The sequence below is a fragment of the Lacerta agilis genome, chromosome 2 (assembly GCF_009819535.1).
Source record: "Lacerta agilis isolate rLacAgi1 chromosome 2, rLacAgi1.pri, whole genome shotgun sequence".
NCBI lineage: Eukaryota > Metazoa > Chordata > Lepidosauria > Squamata > Lacertidae > Lacerta > Lacerta agilis.
This window is the reverse complement of record NC_046313.1, coordinates 12,313,693-12,334,542: the sequence shown is the minus strand read 5'-3', so window position 1 is coordinate 12,334,542 and position 20,850 is coordinate 12,313,693. Positions and strand designations below refer to the sequence as shown.

The following is a 20,850-nucleotide window of genomic DNA, read 5'->3' as shown; positions in this document are numbered from 1 at the left end:
ACAAGGTTCAGGAGGATCCGAACCCCGAACAAAGGGTGTCCTGGACTTTTAAAAGTTCCCGCGATAGCCCAGAATACATAGCGAAATACATCACAGAAACGTCAGAGATGGGAGGGGAGAGAGGAGGTTACAGTAAAATTTACATAGGGGAAAAACAAGTTTTGCATATCAGGAAGGATGGCAGGAACCGGTGAATGGATCCAGGGTGGGTGCAATACACATTGAAGGTTTCTTCTGCGTCGGGACAATAGAAAGCTCCTAGGAGGATGTCTGCTGCCATGGTAGCTGATGGATGGGTGCTTGACTGGATTATCGGGAGGGGGCATCTCCTCCTGCGGACGTGACTCTCTGCTTAGGGGATTATGAAAGCCACTGAGTGGAGAGTCCAAAAATTATGCAGTCTCGAAATAATATACTTCTGATGATCGGAGGATGGCGGGGACCGAGGGGTTGGAAAGGTTATTTTACAAGGAGCAAATAGACACCCGAACCAGGCAAATCGGACACTGCGTTCAGGAGTTGTGGATTTTTACAATAATAAATATTTCGAGCTGTCAAAAGTGGGCCACCCAGCGTCTAAATTGTCCATTTGATACATTGTTGCAAGTTATAATTAATAGTTTCCTCAACTGGTTACATTTTGGTTTCGATTCCATTGTTCTCCCAGCAGGGAGCCTGTCAAAACCCACTTAGTGTTCAGTCAAGCGTGAAGGTGATGATTGAATCATAGTAGCTGACCTGAACGTTCCATTTTGCAGGCTGAGCTGGATGCATGCTCCTGATTGGTGGGTTTCCCGTTCATTGAGAAAATGGAGACCAGCGGAGCGCTGTTTGACAGAAGCGCTTTTCCAGGGGCTTTTCGGAACGCAGATTGGGATTTTGGGGAACCCTTCATCGCGAGGGTTTTATGTGGTGCTTGTGTGACTTGGAAAGTGGAGGGGAATGGCCGGAAAAAGGGGGGAGAAAGAATGCCCGCTCATCGTCGGGCTTTTAGCGATTTTTACGAGTCCCGCACTCGCTACCGGGAAGGCATAGCGGTGGGGGAAGGTGATGGCTGGTAAATTTCCCTATCAATATTTTGAAAAAAATATATATGAGTGAATTCCTATGCCCACAAATAACCCAGAGATGCATTTTAAATAAAAGCACACATTCTACGCATATATAAACACCAGAGATGCATTTTAAATAAAAGGACACATTCTACTCATGTAAAAACACGCTGATTCCCGGACCGTCCGCGGGCCGCATTTAGAAGGCGAATGGGCCGCATCCGGCCCCCGGGCCTTAGTTTGAGGACCCCTGCTGTAGTTGCTCTGAGCAGGATGGATTAGACTAGGCAACTTCTAGGGTACTTTTCAAATCTGCCATTCTAGGATTCTTCAAATTGGCTGGTCAGGTAGGTGCTAATGTATGTTGTATTAGATGGGAAGAGCTGGTTTGGGGTAGTGTAGTGTAGCAGTGCACATGCCACACATTTGAAGCACATGGCTCCCAATAACCCCGGGAACTGTAGTTTAAGGGTGCTGCAAATTGTAGCTACTTGAGGGGGCAAACTACAGTTCCCAATATTCTTTGAGGAAAGCTGTGTGCTTTAAATCTATAGTGTGCATGCAGCCTAAGAGACTGTTCCTCTACCACAGGCTAACTGGGTAGCCTCTAGGCCCCTATTTGCAATATGGGAGATAACTATCCTGACCTACCTTACAGGGTTGTGGCCAGGATTATAGCCAGGGAATGCATGCGAAGCACATGGTTCTCATCACGTGATTTGGCATGCCTCTGAATGGGCCTTTACCCCAGACTATTAGTGTTTATGTGTGCATGTGTACAGTCACATTTCTATTTATTACGCAACTCCTTTTCCCACCTTGGCCAGCGATGCGGGAACAAGCTGTCCATTCCCCACAAGCCCACTCCCTCAACCCACATTTCCGGGAACAACTCTAAAAATCCTGTCATGCCCCCAATCTCCACATGCTGTTTGATAAGAGGAGGGGCCTGTGCAGGCCCCACCTACTCAAATTCAACATGCCTACCCACCACCGAGGCTTGATGAGATCAAAACAGTGCCTCTTAAAAAGCCTGAATGCTGCAGAGATGGTTGTTTGGGCTGGAAGCTGTGCTGTTCTCAATTAGTGCTTGGTGTGGCTGTGGAGAACCGGCCCCGACTTGGAATAATAAGCAGATAACACCAGGCCGAAAGCTGCATTGCCCAGAAACTCAGAAGATTTGAGGGCTGGAAGGTGCTTTGAGAGTCTGTTTCGGACAGGAAGGAGCACGGTGACGGGAGCAGGTACATATATGTATATATATAAAGTTATTGCTTTGATATTTGCTTGCCTAACTCCACAGCAACTTCCCAGGGGGTTTGTGAAATCTCTGGATTGGAACTGTTGCAAAGGCTAACAAGGTTAGTGCCTCATTGGAAGCTGAGTCATTAAAAGAAAAAGGAAAAAAAAAAACCATATAGGAAACAGACTGGCTAGTGCCTTCAGTGAGTGTCTCTCCAGATTTCTGCACAAGTCTTTCCCAGACACCGTTCCTTTTGCCTGTACAGCATGTGCTCTGCAAATGACTTAAGCTGCTCTACATAAGTAGGAAGTTTCCGGTTAAAATCTTGTCTCTCTGCCACGAACTTTTCATTGGTAGCCTAAAGCTGGTTCCTGCCTCTCAGCCGCTAATCTGCTATGTTGGTGGTGACCAGGAATGTTGTGAGGATTACTGAGGTACTATACTGTATATGATGTGGTGACTGGAAACTCGAAAGGCAATGTAAAATGTTCTCATTCTCCTATGTTTCCTGCTAACTCCCCACTTGAGAAGCAATGTAACAGCTTGCCTGTGTGACTGGTTTCAATCCCGTTCCAAGCACCTTGCTTACAGAGATTTAGTAAACCTCTCCCTGCCTCCTTGGCTCTCATTCGCAAAATGGAAATAATAACGGCGCCTTTCACAGTTGCAAATTGGGAGTAAAGGATCCAAGAAAGATGGAGAAAGCGATCCGGTTAAAAGTGACAGAAACGTTCCCTGTTATGAGGGCTGATGAGCCATTGCATTCAAAACAGTATCAGTAGAATGGAATACTGGATAAAAGTGGAACTAAACGGATTTTAAGTTTTTAATGTCATCCAAAACTTCAGAATTCGGTGGCAAAATTGGATGGTTTTGCTGTTATTTGTAAAGGCTTTTCACCTATTCGAGGGATACGTTTGCTGAGTGATTAAAGGAATTAATGACTTAATACATCTAGATTCAGGTGTGTGTGTGTGTGTGTGTGTATAGTGTGTGTGTGTGTGTGTGTGTGTGTGTGTATAGTCCAGTACAGTAGCACCTTAAAGACCAACTAAGTTTGTTCTTGGTATGAGCTTTCGTGTGCATGCACACTGAAGAAGTGTATCTGAAGAAGTGTGCATGCACATGAAAGCTCATACCAAGAACAAGCTTAGTTGGTCTCTAAGGTGCTACTGGACAATTTTTTATTTTTTTAAAATATCTTTTAATACATCTACTTAATGGTGTTGTGGACCTTTTGTCATGCTGCAAATACTGGCCAAGACCTCGTGTTAGATACTCAGATGTCATTGACTGCTACTGCAGCAAAGGGGATGTGGGTGGCACTGTGGTCTGAGCCTCTTGGGCTTGCCAATCAGAAGGTCGGCAGTTCGAATCCCTGCGACAGGGTGAGCTCCCATTGCTCTGTCCCAGCTCCTGTCAACCTAGCAGTTCAAAAGCACACCAATGCAAGTGAATAAATAGGTACAGCTCTGGCGGGAAGGTAAACAGTGTTTCCGTGTGCTCTAGTTTCTGTCACGGTGTCCCGTTGCGGCAGAAGCAGCTTTGTCATGCTGGCCACATGACCCGGAAAGCTGTCTGTGGACAAATGCCGGCTCCCTCAGCCTGAATAGCAAGATGAGCGCTGCACCCCATAGTCTCCTTTGACTGGACTTAGCCGTCCAGAGGTCCTTTACCTTTTTTTTACTGCAGCGAAACTGTCAGAAGTCAAATGGCGATACTGACTGTCAAATATTTACACACCCAGAGAATATTTGTTATCAGAATTCGCAGGAGAGAATTTTGCCAAGTTTATCTATTTTTGGCTCTAGCGTACACATACCCCAGTGAGCAACACAACAGATTGTTATGGGAACAGTGGTGACTGACCTCACAGCTTGAGAGGAGGCAGATAAAACTCCTACCTCCTTCAGGCACAGTTAGGACACACACAGACACAGAGTCAAGTTTAGGGGAAGCTCCCTGCTTTTAACAGCCCTGTGCATCTCTTAAGTGCTCCTCATTGTAAGGAAGGAAGATGTTTGGATGTGGTCAACTTACCCCCTACCAGAACAATCCTGGTATTTAATTAAAAAAAAATTAAGATGGTTGCCCGTTCATGATGGTTTGTGCTCCTAATGGTATTGCAGCCGTTAGATCCCATGCCACCCTGCTATCCATTCTGTTTGTGTCTGCAAAAGTTTCGGGGTGGGCATACTGCTTTGTCTCAGATTGGCGCATGTCCTTTAGCTCACTGCAGAAATTGAGTTCTTCCTCTGGTAAGTACTGAATCTCAGCATGTGCGGGGGAAACCATCAGAAGAAAGACTCTCCACCTAAGAACAGCTGGATAAAAGTTCTAATGAGGCTTAATTTAAAAAATTAACACAAGAATTGGGGCTGAGGGATGTAACAGCATGGAAATACAAGATTCCAGCAGCTAGGAACAGATTTTATTCTCTAGTTACAGATGGAGCCTTTACAGACCCCACAGGAACAAACTAGGGTTGACAATTGCAGGAAAAACCCTAGTGGTTATTTTCAGACATTGCACCCTGAAACATTCCCACAGGGACAAAACTGAATACAGTGGTACCTCTGGTTACGTAGGTACTTAATTCGTTCTGGAGGTCCGTTCTTAACCTGAAACTGCTCTTAACCTGAAGCACCACTTTAGCTAATGGGGCCTCCCGCTGCCGCTGCGCCGCCAGAGCACGATTTCTGTTCTCATCCTGAAGCAAAGTTCTTAACCTGAAGCGTTATTTCTGGGTTAGCGGAGTTTGTAACCTGAAGCATATGTAACCCGAGGTACCACTGTATTATAAGAGGAATTCATTGTAGTGCTAAGGCAATTGTTCCATACCCTCCAACATTTCTCTGGTGAAAACAGGGACACCCTATTCCATATTTATTTTTTATTTTTTTACTATTTATACCCCACTCATTTGACTGGGTTGCCCCAGCCACTCTGGGCAATGTACTGTACATAAAAACATAATAAAACATTAAACATTAAAAAGAAATAACCTTCATTATACAGGGCTGCCTTCATATATGTCTTCTAAAGATTGTATAGTTACTTATCTCTGATGCCGAACTTGAATTCTAAGGTCTCAAATATAAATAAAATGTTCATAAATGTACAAGGCAAACACATACATAAGTATGTAAATCACGTGTTTGAAATACAGGTAGCACAGGAGAGCAATCCTGAAGCCATTTTGACTCTCTCAAATTGACCTCAAATATTCCTCTGCAGTAAGGGAGGAAAATGGTGAAAGCCTTCCCATTGTCTTTTTGCGTACAAATGCTGTCTTAAAGGGCGTGGTTGTGTATGACTAGGGTGAGCCTGTGACCTGGACTCAGGAACTAAAGTATTAACCATCACAAAAGAATGGCCAGGCTGCTCAGGTAATGCAATCAGTGACCATTGTCAGGTATCCTGGCAGACAGGATTTCTGCTGTAGACCTCCTCCTTCTGTGATGTATGTATGATGGGGGGTGGTCTTGGGCTACAGGGTGGGCAATTTCAAAAGTCTACACTGTATAAGGGCTGGTGCACCATTTTTCTGGGCTGTCTCCTCCCTCCCTCCTGTGTGTGGGGAGTGGGGACCCTGTTGCAACAGTACTTTTATGTTGCAATAAAGACACGCTTACTAGGTACATTGCTTCTCAATATACTCTGGTTGACCTCTGTTACTTTCTCCTACCGATAGGGAACCCACTTAAGGACTCTATAAAGGCTCTTGGATACCCCATAAGGGGAAAGGAGCAGTTTTTTCTTATAACATCTCCTTGGCTCAGGGGCTCACATAACTCCATACCTGCCAACATGTCTCCGATGAAAATAATGACGTCCTACTATACCCTTCAAGGGACGCGGGTGGCGCTGTGGGTTAAACCACAGAGCCTAGGGCTTGCTGGCTGGAAGGTTGGCGGTTCGAATCCCTGCGACGGGTTGAGCTCCCGTTGCTCGGTCCCAGATCCTGCAAATCTAGCAGTTCAAAAACACCTCAAAGTGCAAGTAGATAAATACCAGCAGGAAGGTAAACAGCGTTTCCGTGTGCTGCTCTGGTTTCGCCAGAAGTAGCTTAGTCATGCTGGCCACATGCCCTGGAAGCTGTCTGTGGACATACACCGGCTCCCTCGGCCTATAGAGCAAGATGAGTGCCGCAACTCCAGAGTTGTGTGCGACTGGACCTAATGGTCAGGGGTACCTTTACCTTTACCTTTTACTATACCCTTCTGCAAATCTGGGACTGTCCCTGGGAAATAGGGACACTTGGAGAGGGGCTGGGCCTGCACCTCTTCGGTGTCAAGAGTCCTGGCTGTCTCTCTGAGAACTGCAGCACCGTGAGGGAATGTCTCCCCCTTGCTCCCTGGCTCAGCGCAGTGTCCTTTCCATTGCAGCTCCCTGTTGATGGACCAGAGGACACTGAGGCTCCGTCTGGCCAGAGCATGGGTGGCCGTGCTCTGCCTGCACGGCACCTGTAGCTTGGTGCTGGCCGGTCCTCCTGACCTGCTGTTGGATGGAGCTGCGTGGGCCCTGCCTGAAGATGCCGCCCAAGAGCAGGGCTACTACCTGCAGCAGCTCTTTGGGCAGTATGGCGAGAATGGCACCTTGTCCTTCGAAGGCCTCACTCGCCTGCTGCTGAGCCTGGGGCTTGGAAAGGTGCAGGTGGTGGAGATTGAGCATGAGGAACTAGGCCACGGCCATGTGTCCCACCTGGACATTCTGGAAGTCCAAGACAACAAGCACTTGCATTCGCACTCAGCGCTGGAACACCTCAGCAGGACCCAAGCAGAAAGCGTCACCGCCACCAGGTAATCTGCTTTGACCTTGGAAATATTTTCTTTGGCTTTCTGGCGGGGAACCTGCGTTCCTCCTGAGGTCACTAGACTATGACTCCGAAGCAGAGCCCACAGGTTCCCCACACCCGTCTTGAGGAAAAGCTTATTTCTTAATTACTGAGCATAGCGCTCTTTGTTAAGTACAGTTGTCCGGCACAAGTCAGTGTTACGTGCTTCCGTCGCAATTGCAGAGGAGATTAAAGGTAATATCTTTATGGGCAGTAAACATCTTGCAATACTTGTCTTGCTTATCTCATTTGCTTGCAACAAAGCTAAAATCCTGCCGGAAGATCTGATCCCGTTGTTTTTCATTTGGCAAAGGCAGCGTGCATGCTGTTCAAACAGATTTAACAGACTTGTTTTGCCAGGATGCTGTGATCTTGCTGGCTGGCTTAGCTGTTGCAAAATATTAATTCGGCTCAATTGGCCATGCTTAATTAAATCTCAACATATTTTAGCATTGTCAGTAAAAATAGTCGGAATTGCACATTAAATCTGAAGGAGATAGATAACGTTCGAAAGAGGAAAGGTGGTAGATTAGACTGGATGTTAACAATGCATCCCTCCTAAAGTGTAGCACTTTAAAGTCAGTGGAATTTAGTTGGTCTAATTGAATCGCAATTGTAACCTAAAGCATAAATGTTATTCTTCTCCGATGATGACTTTTGCGTTTTCTGCAGGCCTGGAATCCCTCAGTCGGGCCATGCCACCCAAACACCTGCTCATCCTGCACTCCGTGACGTCAGACCTGTCACCAAGCCTACCTTTTGGCAAACCCCAGATCAGCCTGGGGGTGCCAAAGAAGACCTATCCAAACCTTCCCAGGGGCACTCTGGCCTAAATCTTCTAGAGAGAGTTATTGCCTTGGATCACTCTGTCTACAATCACCTGCATGAAGATGTAAGTGTGGTTTCATTGCCCTGAATTCCCTTGCTGCAGGGAGCACATTGGTTATACAGTGGTACCTCGGCTTACAAACACCTTGGGTTACAAACACTTCGGGTTACAGACTCCGCTAACCCGGAAGTAGTACCTCGGGTTAAGAACTTTACCTCAGGGTGAGAATGGAAATTGCGTGCCTGTGGCATGGCGGCAGCAGGAGGCCCCATTAGCTAAAGTGGTACCTCAGGTTAAGAACGGTTTCGGGTTAAGAATGGACCTCCGGAACGAATTAAGTTCGTAACCAGAGGTACCACTGTATTGGAGGACAGGAAGAGGAGTGGTTGATTTCTGTGCCGATAGGAGGTGCCCAGAAACCCTGCCCTCTTTAATCCTAAAGTTGTAGGAAATAGTCGTGGCCTGTGTTCCTGAACGACTTCACAGGATTGCTCTATTACTATTAACTCTCATCCCTATGTTTAGTGGAAGGCGGGGAGAGGACTAGTAAATTGACAGCATTCTGGCTTTCTTGCATACCCAGCTTAGGTTTAGTGTGCCATTGCCAGTCCTTGCTCAAACCAGCCTTCTGCAGCCTTGTGATGATGGCAGTAGATAAGGAACAACACGGTGGGAAGAGCATCTGCTGAAGCAATCACGTGGGCATTTTGTTTATTTGTTTTCTTTAAGCTGCTTATATTCCGTCCTTAATCCAGAGATCCCAGGGCAGGCAACGACATGCAATAATGTTATGCGGAACAGAACGTAAAACAGTAAGAACAATGTAATACATAAAACCGTGTTTGCTCTCAGGTGAGCAAATTCACTCCAGGACCAAACACTTTGCACTAGGAGCCATGTTTTAAGATGGTTGTCTAAAGGACCCGCAAGTAGCACCCTGTCCCACCCCAAGGGATGGCGGGGAACAAAGGCAGAATCTTTGGTGACTTCTGCTTGGTGACTGGTGGCAACGGTTTGATTGTAACGAGCAAGATGGATAGGACTAAGGGGGAAAGTGTATAAATCAGCAGCAAGGATGGCATTAAACGTGAACCTAGATCTGCACTAGGCCATTATTGCCACACACATAGCACATTTCCTGGAAGCAGTTGTAGAAATAATTATATATTTATAATTATAAATGTCTGTGTTGTATGAAAGGAGAGGAGGATAATTATAAATGTCTGCATGTGATACCGTACCTCTGCCTTTTTAGGCATGTTGTGTGAGACAGGTGAATATTCGTTCTTCTTCTTTTTTTTTTTGCATTTTTAACCCAGATCTCCCAGGCTAAAAGGAGAACACTGGTTTTGTGCTGTTGTCTATTGCCCCCTTTCAACTCATTCCCCTTCCAAAACTGGTGACATCCCCCCCCCCGCCGTGATTTCTAAGTTCCGCTTGACCCAGTGCTGCAAATGAAAACTTTAATCAAATTAATGACCGAGAACTGTGCTGGCAAGTCAATTAAACGTTAAACTCCAGTCCCATACAGTTATTCATTCTTGCAATAAACTTGGTTTTTCTTCTTCTTTGTCTTCAGTGTCTCAACGTATCACAGCTGCTAGTCAATTTTGGGCTGAACTCTGTCTCTAAGATCACGCCAGAGCAGTTTACGCTTCTGTGCCCTGCTTTGCTCTACCAGATTGACAGCCGCGTTTGCATCCAGCACTATGATGAGGTAGCTTTCGGCATGGCAGGAAGTTCTCTCTGGAGTGGTAAGTAACACAAGCTATCTTCCTCGTACCCTGACCCTGGAGGGGCCTTGAATCCCGGCTCCAGCCTTACCCTTCTGCATCAGCCTAGTGCTGGTTTTGTGCCCTTAATTTTCATTCATTCATTCATTCATTCATTCATTCATTCATTATTTTCTCCCATTTCCATTGGCTTTCCAAGGAGTTCTCGGTTTGCAAACCCACATCTTGGGTCTGATCCAAGACATATATATCTCTTCCAAAATACCCCCTCCCCCCAAAATGTGTGTGCTATGCTGTCCTCTCAAGAACAGCTTAGAATCTTCATCAAGGGCCCTTCGGGATGACCTGTTACTGAGCATTCATCCTGATAGGTTTGCAAAGATGACGTTGTGTCAAAGCAAGTGCGATCCTGTACTCCCCAGTTGATTTCCCCATTACTTTCGTTATTGTAAAAAAACAACAACTCTGACCTTCTAAGGAAGCAGGTTTCATGGGCAAGAACTTCCTATCCACTGTCATTGTATGACCTCAATTTGGCAGAAAGTGATTGATTCCTACCTGATGACAGCAAGAGTCTGGAACCGACATAAGGGTACACAGTGGATGCTGAGTACAAATTCAAGTGTATTGGCTCTCGGGGTGCTTCAAGTTAATGTTCGAGCTCCAGTTTGGGGGAGCCTCTTATTCAGTGTTTCTTAAACACTAGGAAATTAGATTCTCCCCTTCCGAGTAACTAGATTTTCTGCACTTCCTATCCCCCATGCCCATTCCTGCAACCTGGAAGTAATCACCATGGCGCCTTTCAGATATTTTTGGACTATCAGTCATCCCTGAACATTGGTCATGCTGGCTGGGGGCCAATGAGAGCTCTTGTCCATCAACATCTTAAAGACACTAGGCTGGCTACTCTTCTATATAGCTAATTTCTAGGCTGCTGACATTGCCAATAGTGTTCAGAGAACTGGGGCCCTTAATTGTTTTAGGCAGCAGAGAATTAGTTGTCAGGTTCCAGGAGAAGGTGGCATGAAAGTCCTTTGGAACATGTGGAGAGGTGGGGCAAATGAGGACATGACTTCGGCCCCTGCAGTATGATCCAGCAGGTTGTTGGTTTCAGTTTTCTTGTTCCTCGTCCAATCTTGCTCATCCTCTTTGTTCTCCACAGGTCTGGGCTGGGGATGTTTGGCTATCACCTTGACTAGCTTGCCTTCTGCCCTGGCCATTGTTCTCGTTCCTCTCTTCAGCCGTGAACTCTTCCATTTCCTTCTCACTTTCCTGGTGGCCTTGGCTGTGGGGACGCTGTGTGGGGACGCACTGCTGCATCTCTGGCCACACGTATGTACCAACTGTTATGTGTTCAGTGGTCTGTGTTTGCCTGAGCTTGAGTCTGGATTAAGGATTCTGAGCTCCTGTGTTCTGATTCGATACATGATGTCCAATCACAGAATATTTCAGGATTTGGGCCTCTGCCATTGGCCCTTGAACTCTGAGTCGTGATTCGCAGCTTGGAAGTTTAGACAGCCAATCACGTTGGGAGTGGGAGTGGCTCAGGCGGGCCGCATTTAGAAGGCAATTGGGCCGCATCCGGCCCCCAGGCCTTAGTTTGGGGATCCCTGTCCTAGCTAATTCTCTTGGACCTTGAACAGGTTCTTATAGAGCTGTGAACTCCACACATTGGATCAGGCCATTGGCCCTGATCCCTCTGAATACCAGTTTTTGGGAGTCAGACATGGGGAGCATGCTGTTGCACTCAGGTCCTGACCCATAGGCATCTGGTTGGCATCTGGTGGGGAGGAAAAGGATGCTACATAAGGCAAATCTTTGATCTGATTCGCTGGATCTCTTAACCTTTTCTTTTTTAAAAATAATAATAATAATAATAGTATTTTTCCGTGCCTAAGACGATGTTCTTCGCTTAATATTTTTAGTCCCAAAGTGGGGGACATCTCCCACAAAAAGCTTAGCAACCATTGGTGATCTGATTTCCCTACAAAAATATCAGCACGCTTTGTTTTGAGGAGGCAGAGACCAAATGGGAAGCTCAGTTGGTCTGTTGCTTGCTTGTCTTCTCTCTCACTTGCTTGGGGCGGTCTGGAAAGAGGAGCCGAGATGAGGAGCCCACCGCCCATGGACAAGGTGGGCAAGAGAGAGCAAGGCCCCCACCTCGGAGCACGGCAGCAGGAGATAACACAATGATTCTGGTTTGTTTCCCAGGACGATGGAATCTGCCTCTTCTTCCTTAACTTCCTTAAAGAGTTTTCCAGCAGTACAAAACTGGAAATCTTTTTGACTGAGAGACTGATGGAGCGATTTCTTAATCCTTGGTTTAAAAAAGGGGTGTGTGTGTCACCTTATATATGGAAAAATATGGTACTTGACTGTTTATTTTCTGAATTATCCCTTTCTCCGCTCAAAGGAATTGTTTTCATTCAGGCACAGGCAAGGCCCCATGGACTTCTGTCACCAAAACAAGAACCAATGACCTTGGCTGAAGACGCAGTCCTGAAGGGCCTCTGCGTTCTGGGTGGTATTTACCTGCTGTTCCTCATTGAGAATCTCATGGGAACCCTCAAGAGGATTCAAGTCAAAAAGGTAGAGATGGAGTGGCATGCCAGTGGCCTGGGCAACTTGATGGGCTGAACAGGAGATTTAAATAAAGTGACCCCCCCACCCCCGCCAGTCGACTTAGTTCTCCCCATCATCTTCCTTAATGTCCTAGGCAAAAATCCTATTTCCATGTGGGTCTGTGAAAGGATCCCTGTATGCTGTTATAAGGGGGGGGGGAAAACTGCTCCTTTCCCTTATGGGTTATCCAGGAGCCTGTATAAGTCCTTAAGTGGGTTCCCTATCGGTAGGAGAAAATAACAGGCCAACTAGAGTATTGTTGTTGTTCAGTTGTTCAGTCGTGTCCGACTCTTCGTGACCCCATGGACCAGAGCACGCCAGGCACGCCTATCCTTCACTGCCTCCCGCAGTTTGGCCAAACTCATGTTAGTAGCTTCGAGAACACTGTCCAACCATCTCATCCTCTGTCGTCCCCTTCTCCTTGTGCCCTCCATCTTTCCCAACATCAGGGTCTTTTCCAGGGAGACTTCTCTTCTCATTAGGTAGTCAAAGTACTGGAGCCTCAACTTCAGGATCTGTCCTTCTAGTGAGCACTCAGGGCCGATTTCTTTAAGAATGGATAGGTTTGATCTTCTTGCAGTCCATGGGAGAAGATCAAACCTATCCATTCTCAAGGAAATCGGCCCTGAGTATATTGAGAAGCAAAGCAGCTAGTAAGCCTGATCTTTATTAAACTGTTGCCACAGGGTCCCCACTCGCCACACGCAGGAGCTAGGAGAACCCTGAATAATGGTGCGCAAGCCCTTATATAGACTTTTGAGATTGCCCACCCTGTAGCCCAAGACCACCACCCCAAAACATCATCCATACACCACAGAAGGAGGCGGTCTACAGCAGAAATCCTGTCTGCCAGGATATCTGTTAATGGTCACTGATTGCTTTACCTGGACATCCTGGCCATTCTTTTGTGATGGTAAATACTTTAATTCCTGAATCCAGGGCACAGGCTCACTCTGTCCATACACAAATACGCCCTTAAGACAGGATTTGCAAGCAAAATGGCAATCTGAAGGCTTTCCCCATTTCCTTCCTTACTGCAGAGGAATATTTGAGGTCAATTTGGCAGAGACAAAATGGCTTCAGGATTGGTCTCCTGTACTATTTCAGACACATGGTTTATGTAGTTTTGTATGTGTTTGCCTTGTACATTTATGAACGTTTATTTTATATTTGGGACCTTAGAATTCTTATAACAATGCCATGCAGCCTAAGCTATAGGGCGGTCTGGATCGGACCAAAAAAGAGGAGGAAGAAACAGCTAATACTGTGTGCTTTATGTGTGTGGTTTATGTCACGGTCCGTGTTTTGGACTGAACCACCCATGCTGAGCCTCACTTCTGCTCTTTGGATGAGTAGCAACCAACCCATAATTAGCAAGGTCACCATCTGGCTTGTTGGCGCCAGGTGTGTTAAATCTCTGTGGCAGTGGTTGTTTTAAAAACAACAACCACACACGTTTACTGTAGAACCCCCTTAGGAACTTCTGCTCTGGATAATGTCATGTTTTGTGTCCACCACTAGAGGGAGACACCACTGCTATACTACCCAATACCTCTAGGGGGAGACAAAGTTTTGCAGCATCACTAGGCTGGGCTTCTCATGTGAACCTCAGTTTAGTGCTGCTTAGTCATCAGTTTTGCTTTCTTTCTGTAGAAGGGCGCCACCGGAAAGCCACTTGAACCATCTCCAGCTGAGGTGGGTGACAACAGCGTTGCTGTTTTGAGGACATCTCATGGTGAGTCACACAGTCTGGATTGCTTTAGGTTTTTATTAGTATGGCTTTCTTCTGTGCTCTTAACTGTGAAAAGTTTGGTTGTTCCCCTACAGGATTCATGTGTCATGGCTGCAGTCCATGCACACTTTGTGGAATTAAAACACAGCTAGGTATTAGGTTGGAAGGAACTTGTTTTCTCTAATGCCTTTCCTTCAACCAAGATCTGCCCATCTATTGGGCAGGTGGGGCAGTTGTCCCAGTGCCTGTTGTCCAACGTCACTGCTGTTACTGTTTCCCCCAGCAACATACTATACTTTATCCTTTAACCCAGCCCAGGCAGTATAGGGAACACATTGCTTAAATGACCTTGGCCCAGTATACCTGAAGGAGCGTCTCCACCCCCATCATTCAGCCTGGTCACTGAGGTCCACCTCGGAGGGCCTTCTGGCAGTTCCCTTACTGCGAGAAGTGAGGTTACTGGGAACCAGGCAGAGGGCCTTCTCAGTACTGGCACCCTCCCTGTGGAACACCCTCCCATCAGATGTCAAGGAAATAAAGAACTATCTGACTTTTAGAAGACATCTGAAGGCAGCCCTGTTTAGGGAAGTTTTTAATGTTTGATGTTTTATCGTGTTTTTAATATTCTGTTGGGAGCTGCCCAGAGTGGCTGGGGAAACCCAGCCAGATGGGTAAGAAAGGAAGGAAGGAAGGAAGGAAGGAAGGAAGGAAGGAAGGAAGGAAGGAAGGTTGGTTATTCACTGTAGAAGGCCTTTAAAATTCCTTTAAGCTTCATGTATTAAAAAACTCAATGTACAGATGAGTTTCCCCCCCAAGTTGCTCTCTTAGCTAATCTGCTGCTTCATAGACTTGTTGCAAGGACAATATGGAACACCTTTGGAACGGGTCGGAAAAGACATCTAGCTAAACACAGAGCAGAGCAGGTGATGGCAGAAAACACGTTTTCACAAGTCCATCTGGACGGACCAGAAATTATTTTGGAATGCATCCCACAGTTGCATGGGGGAGGGGGCTGTAGCTGTTCGGGGGAACAGCACCTGCTTCATATGGTGCCTTGTGGGTCTGCCGTGGGTCAAGCTGAGCAGAAGTAGCTCACTAGGCCGAGGTCCACTGTGCAACCAAACTGTCACTGTGTTTAGCACATTATCTGTGAGTTCCAAGAGTACATCCAGAGTACTGCTTGCTTAGTCACAAATGCCAGAGATCTGTGCCAGGGTTGGGGGGTGGGTCAAGTGGATCTGATATTTCCCTGTTTGGTTTGGGTGTCAGGTACTGAATCCCAGAGCCTGACGGTGGCAGAAGGAGGAGCTGACAGCCTCTACGGGGAAGTCCAGGACTGCTCTGTCCAAATCCGCAGCTCAGAAGAGTGTGGAGGAAGCTCAGAGAGGCAGGAAGAAGAGCTCCATCATCACCACGCTCATGGGCATTCCCACAGTCCAGCTGGAGCCCTCAAGGCTGGGATAGCAGACATCGCTTGGATGGTTATTCTAGGGGATGGGATACACAACTTCACAGATGGACTGGCCATCGGTAAGTGGCTTTGAGCCCAGGGCTAAGTTTCTCCTTGTGCCAGAATCAAATGATGATGATGATGATGATGATGGCAGGGCACAATCCTACAAAAGTTAGGCTGGAACCAGAAAATTATTTTTAAGAGGTTGAGAGAAATTATTTCCATTTGTTTATTTGAGTTTATAAACCTCGTAATAAAGACATCCCTAAGCAGCATGCAAAGAACAATTTAAAACAATCATCAATGTGCGAATAAAAACAACAAAATTGGTGTACATAATTTCATTTACATGTCTAGATATGCTTGCTGAACCAAAGGAAGCTTTTAAAAGGATCTGAAATGGCACAATGAGAGTAGCGAGCTTCACGTGTAACCTCTTCCTCTTCCTTAGTGTCAAGTGTTGCCCTTGTACTACTCAGCAGGGAGGAGGGCGTAAAACTATAATTAGCTGGCTCTGCCTGCCATTGGCTCTGCCTCCAACTGCTGTTGGCCTCTAAGCACCACTCCCCCCCCCCACCCTGGACCCTGTCCCAGTGGGTACTGGCTACCACCATTGGTTCTCTCCAGCCTTGAGTTCCCAAAAGGCTTGTGTTAGACCTCCGTCACAGAATCACAGAAGCTTCCCGCTTAAATTCCAGATGATTGGACGTAATCGTAAATACCTTCTTTCTTCTTCTTTGGCGATCACTCAAAGCCAAGTAAGACTGTCTTCCATGAACACGGTTTTCACAGTGAGTTCGTAAGTGACTGTGGAGGCCAATTCTGGATCCACACGTCCTTCCACATAGGTTTCTGGGCGGGACTTGATTACGGTGAGGGTTTGCGAAACATGACTTCCTCTTAGCGCATTTCTCCCTTTGTCCTGAGTTCGAGCCTCTTCAAAGCCCATGACACCTTTGGTAAAGACTGTTCTCCGACTGGAGCGCTCACAGGCCAGTGTTTCCCAGTTGTCGGTGTTTATACTACATTTTTAAAGATTTGCCTTGAGAGGGTCTTTAAACCTCTTTTGCTGACCACCAGCATTGCGCTTTCCATTTTTAAGTTCGGAACAGAGTAGTTGCTTTGGAAGACGATAATCAGGCATCCGCACAACATGACCAGTCCAACAAAGTTGATGTTGAAGAACCATTGCTTCGACACTGGTGATCTTTACTTCTTCCAGTACACTGGTGATAGTTTGCCTGTCTTCCCACTTGAGTGAAGACAAACTCGTTCAGATGACTTGAGCCAATCCACCTGGAGAGAGGGGAGAGGAAACAGATCTTTTAGGTTCACTAACCTTTGTAACCCATGGATTTCTTTTCTCCTAGGAGCTGCTTTCTCTGATGGAATCTCCAGCGGTTTAAGCACTACGGTGGCAGTATTTTGCCACGAACTGCCCCATGAACTTGGTGAGGATTCCCAGCTTTATTCTTCAGGCTTTCCTGACCTCTTATTTTTTAATCTGCTTTATTTCACTGTTTAACATTTTAAAGATTTGGGGCTCACTGTGTGTGTGTGTGTGTGCATTTTTAAATGTCATTCACACACCTTGGGTGCAAATCTCCACTCTCATGCTGTGGCTGTAGGCTTCCTAAGACAGGCATAGGCAAACTAGGCCCTCCAGATGTTTTGGGACTAAAACTCCCGTCATCCCTAGCTAACAGGACCAGCGGTCAGGGATGTTGGGAGTTGTGGTCGCAAAACATCTGGAGGGCCGAGTTTGCCTATGCCTGTCTTAAGAGGTATGTGCTTGGCCATTGGTGGATTTGATATAAACTCAGATCCAGCAAACCTTCTCCTATGGTCCTGCACTTCTGATGACCGAAGATGATGCTGATGATATCAATTGATCCTATCATATCCTCCTGTCCAGTGTCCAAGGAAGACCCCACCCCTTTACTTGGATCTGCTCTGGTGTGGTGGTTGCTCCTGACTTTCTGTTGACCCCATGCCATTCTGGGTTTGTGGGTCCCACCCATGTGACCTTACCTGATACTGTGGTTACAGGCAGGGCCCGATTTAGGTTTAGATACCTATGAGGCCCTAAGCTACTGAAGGTAATGGGGCCCTTTATATCTCCAGCTGTCCTTTGTCAAGAACAAATTGTCACTGTTTTTCTTGTGTTGAATATATGCTGTATGGTAGTTTATGGACCTCATAGGTATCTAAAGCTATTTGCATGTAACAAAATATGTATTTTATCAAAGTAATTGTTGAAAAGTCCATGAAGAATGTAAGCACCCTATATATAGAAATGAGCAAATGAGTGATATTTTATGGAGCAGGCTAGCAGGCGGGGCCCATTACTTGCATCATAGCAGCCTACACAACACAAAACACTGTTGCTGTATATAGGTGTTTTTTTTATCTTATATTTTTGGAAATGCACATCCAGGTTTTTTTCCCTTTAAAATTTTTTGAGGGGCCCCCAAGAGAGTGGGGCCCTAAGCTATAGCTTGTTTAGCTTACACGTAAATCCGGCACTGGTTACAGGTGATGCTGCACACTTCACAAGAGGTTAGGCTGCTGCTTCTGTTATTAGGTAAAGGCACCACCAGTATGGTCCACATGTGTCAGAGGCTGGGCTGAGGAGGAATGGTGGGGGACGCCTCCCCTCCTCCTGAACCTTCCCAAGAACAGGAGGGCAGTATAGAATTACAACAGTGGTTTTCAGAAGGTCATAGTTCAGAGGCTGCAGAGGGGAAAAGTTGGGAAATATTGGGAGAGGGAGCAGCAGGAAGAAGCACCAGGGGAGACAGCTGGCAGACTCAGTGTCTTTAAAAAGCATTCCTGAACCCCCCTCTCCCAGGACCAGGTGGGCATTGAGAGTAGTAAAACAGAGAGCTCAGAGGCAAAAATCTCAGATCAGCAGACGCAGAATAGGAGAGACGGAGGGGGTGGGACTTTACTCGGAGCAATGCCATTATCTAAGAGAGACTGCATTCCTTTGCCTCTCTCTGTGAATATTGAATAAAGTACTTGGTAAGAACTCTTCTTGCTTATCTGCTTCTTGGCTGCCACCGTGGGAGGGATCAGATTCCCTGAAGCCTGACAAGTACCGTTGCCAGGAGCATGTCTAGAGCAGGGGTTCGCCAGTTGTGATCTGCGCACCAGCAAGTGGTCCGCAAGTTTCATTCAGGTGGCTTGTGGCGTGTCTCTGGATTTGTGGTTGAAGATGGGAAACGGCAGATCCAATTGTTGATCTTGTGAACCGCCCTGAGACCCACAGATATAGGGTAGTATGCAAATTTAATTTGATGGTGGTGGTGATGTTGATTCCCAATTGTTTGTTTATTTGTTTGTTTGTTTCTTCTGTTATTTCTTTCATTGCAATGCGGTGAAATGCAACAGACAAGAAATGAAAGAGGCAATTAAAATACAACTAAAAACTAAACAGCATATGTACAGTATGGCACATTACAATTACACAAAGAGGCAGAAAAACCTTCAAGTCGTCCACCATTTGCAAGTGGTCCATTGTGTGTGTGTAGGGGGGTGGATTTGGGAATCTCTGGTTTTAGAGGGTTGGAGACGTTGCTTGGCTTTGAGTTGGTTATGGTGCCTCTGTGAAGATGTGACCATTGCACTCTTAACTCCTCCTTTCTTTGGCAGGGGATTGTGCTGTTCTGCTGCAGGCTGGCATGCCAGTCCGATGGGTGTTCCTCTTCAACCTGATGTCTGCTTTCCTGGCTTACTTGGGCGCAGTAGTAGGGACGCTCATTAGTCGGAGCACCACGCAAGTCACGCCCTGGATTTTTGCCATCACGGCTGGTATTTTCCTGTACGTGGCACTGGTGGACATGGTAAGGACAGCCGCCTCTTTGCAAACTTCTCCTGTAAGCATGGCATTAATCTTTTGGGGACCCAGGGTTTAATTATTCCCTAACTGGGCCTCTTGGTTGTTCCACCGCCCTCAACAGCTCGGGCGTGTGTATGTGTGTGCGACCGAGGAGAGGGCCTTCTCTGTGGCAGCCCCTAATTTGTGGATACCCCTCTCTTGCAATCTTATTATACAGCTTTCATGGAGTGATGAAGACACACCTCTTTATCCTGGCTTTTAACACTGAAGATAACTTTGTTAAGCAACCGCCTCATTTTTGTGGTTGTAAATGGGTTTAAACTGTTTTAAATGTTATTATTATATTATCACAGAAAAGATCACAATATATAAAATAAAAAAAAAAACCCACTAAACCCCCCCCCAAAAGAGCTGCATTTTAAAAGGGTATAGGATGTTGATCACGTCAACCAAAGGCCTGGTTAAAAATGAATGTTTTTGCCTGGCGCCTAAAAGTGTATAATGAAGGCACCAGGTGGACTTCCCTGGAGACAGCATTCCACAGATGGGGAGCCACTGCATCGCTGTTATTGTCTCTTCAGGGAGAACAGCCTTTCTGGCTTAGCTGCAAGCTGCCATAACAGCAGCTCCCCAGGACATAATGGCCTTTTGTTGTTGTTTTGTCTCTCCCCCCCCCCCTAGCTGCCTGAAATGCTGCAGAGGAGCTCTAGCAGGGGCAAAAAGGGCTCCCTTGCCCACTTCCTTCTCCAGAACCTGGGCTTCCTCAGTGGAGGAGTCCTCATGCTCTGCATCGCTCTTTTTGAAGGGCACATCAGTTTTCATTTGGATGGGTAGCACTCTTCAACAGGAAACTCCAGAACGCAAGATGGATCGAAGGCGATGCCCCCCCCCCCACACACACTTCAAGTACGATTGCACCTTTCCTCTTAACTCTGTAATAGGGGGCTTACAGATTTGCTCCATCTTTCTGTCCGCAGGAGTTGGAGAAAGAACTCGGTAGGAGAGAACAGAAGGAACAGCTTATTGTCCCCATGTTTTTGTGTAGCAGCAAAACAGGGTGCCAAACTAAGGGTGACAATGCCCTGCTTAGCCTTTGTGGCTTGGATTAAAGGAAGCAAATTGCGCTTAGTCGCTGCAATCAACATGTTGAAAACTCCTTGTGCTTTCTAAAGAGCACTAGTTTGCTCGAGAGAGACTGGACCTATTGCCACGTCGGAATGCAATGCGAGAGAATTATTTGAAGGACTGCAACCTACTTAGAGAGCCGCTGATATGCAATGGGAGCCTTTCATGTTTTGGAGCTGAGAGTTTCCCCAGCAAGCTATTTCCTGTAATCCAAGGATAGAGAACCAGCAGATGTTGCTGGACTACAACTCCCATCATTCCTGACCATCAGCCTTGCTGGCTGGGTCCAATGGCAGTTGGGAAGTCCAGTATCAACTGGCGGCCACGTGCTCCTCATCCCTGATGTAAGCTATCAGTGTCCTGCAGCATTCATTAGTATTTAA

The 20,850-nt window shown here is 46.5% G+C and overlaps 1 protein-coding gene across 2 annotated transcripts in view; it reads left to right on the top strand.

Moving 5' to 3' along the window:
• The window catches only part of SLC39A5 (solute carrier family 39 member 5), a 41,530-nt gene extending 21,298 nt beyond the window's left edge, over positions 1 to 20,232 (top strand). Inside the window, exons 1-11 of one of the 2 annotated variants that reach the window (XM_033138625.1) lie at positions 2,057 to 2,296; positions 6,684 to 7,097; positions 7,805 to 8,024; positions 9,541 to 9,715; positions 10,857 to 11,026; positions 12,125 to 12,283; positions 13,970 to 14,051; positions 15,318 to 15,578; positions 16,872 to 16,952; positions 19,156 to 19,346; positions 20,024 to 20,232. In XM_033138625.1, the coding sequence (XP_032994516.1) occupies positions 6,694 to 7,097; positions 7,805 to 8,024; positions 9,541 to 9,715; positions 10,857 to 11,026; positions 12,125 to 12,283; positions 13,970 to 14,051; positions 15,318 to 15,578; positions 16,872 to 16,952; positions 19,156 to 19,346; positions 20,024 to 20,176 (1,896 nt within the window). In that variant the 5' untranslated portion in view covers positions 2,057 to 2,296; positions 6,684 to 6,693 and the 3' untranslated portion in view covers positions 20,177 to 20,232. Of the gene's footprint in view, positions 1 to 2,056; positions 2,297 to 6,683; positions 7,098 to 7,804; positions 8,025 to 9,540; positions 9,716 to 10,856; positions 11,027 to 12,124; positions 12,284 to 13,969; positions 14,052 to 15,317; positions 15,579 to 16,871; positions 16,953 to 19,155; positions 19,347 to 20,023 lie in introns of those variants that run through there. The other variant, XM_033138626.1, reaches the window with a different exon arrangement.
• Positions 20,233 to 20,850: the final 618 nt, after the last annotated feature.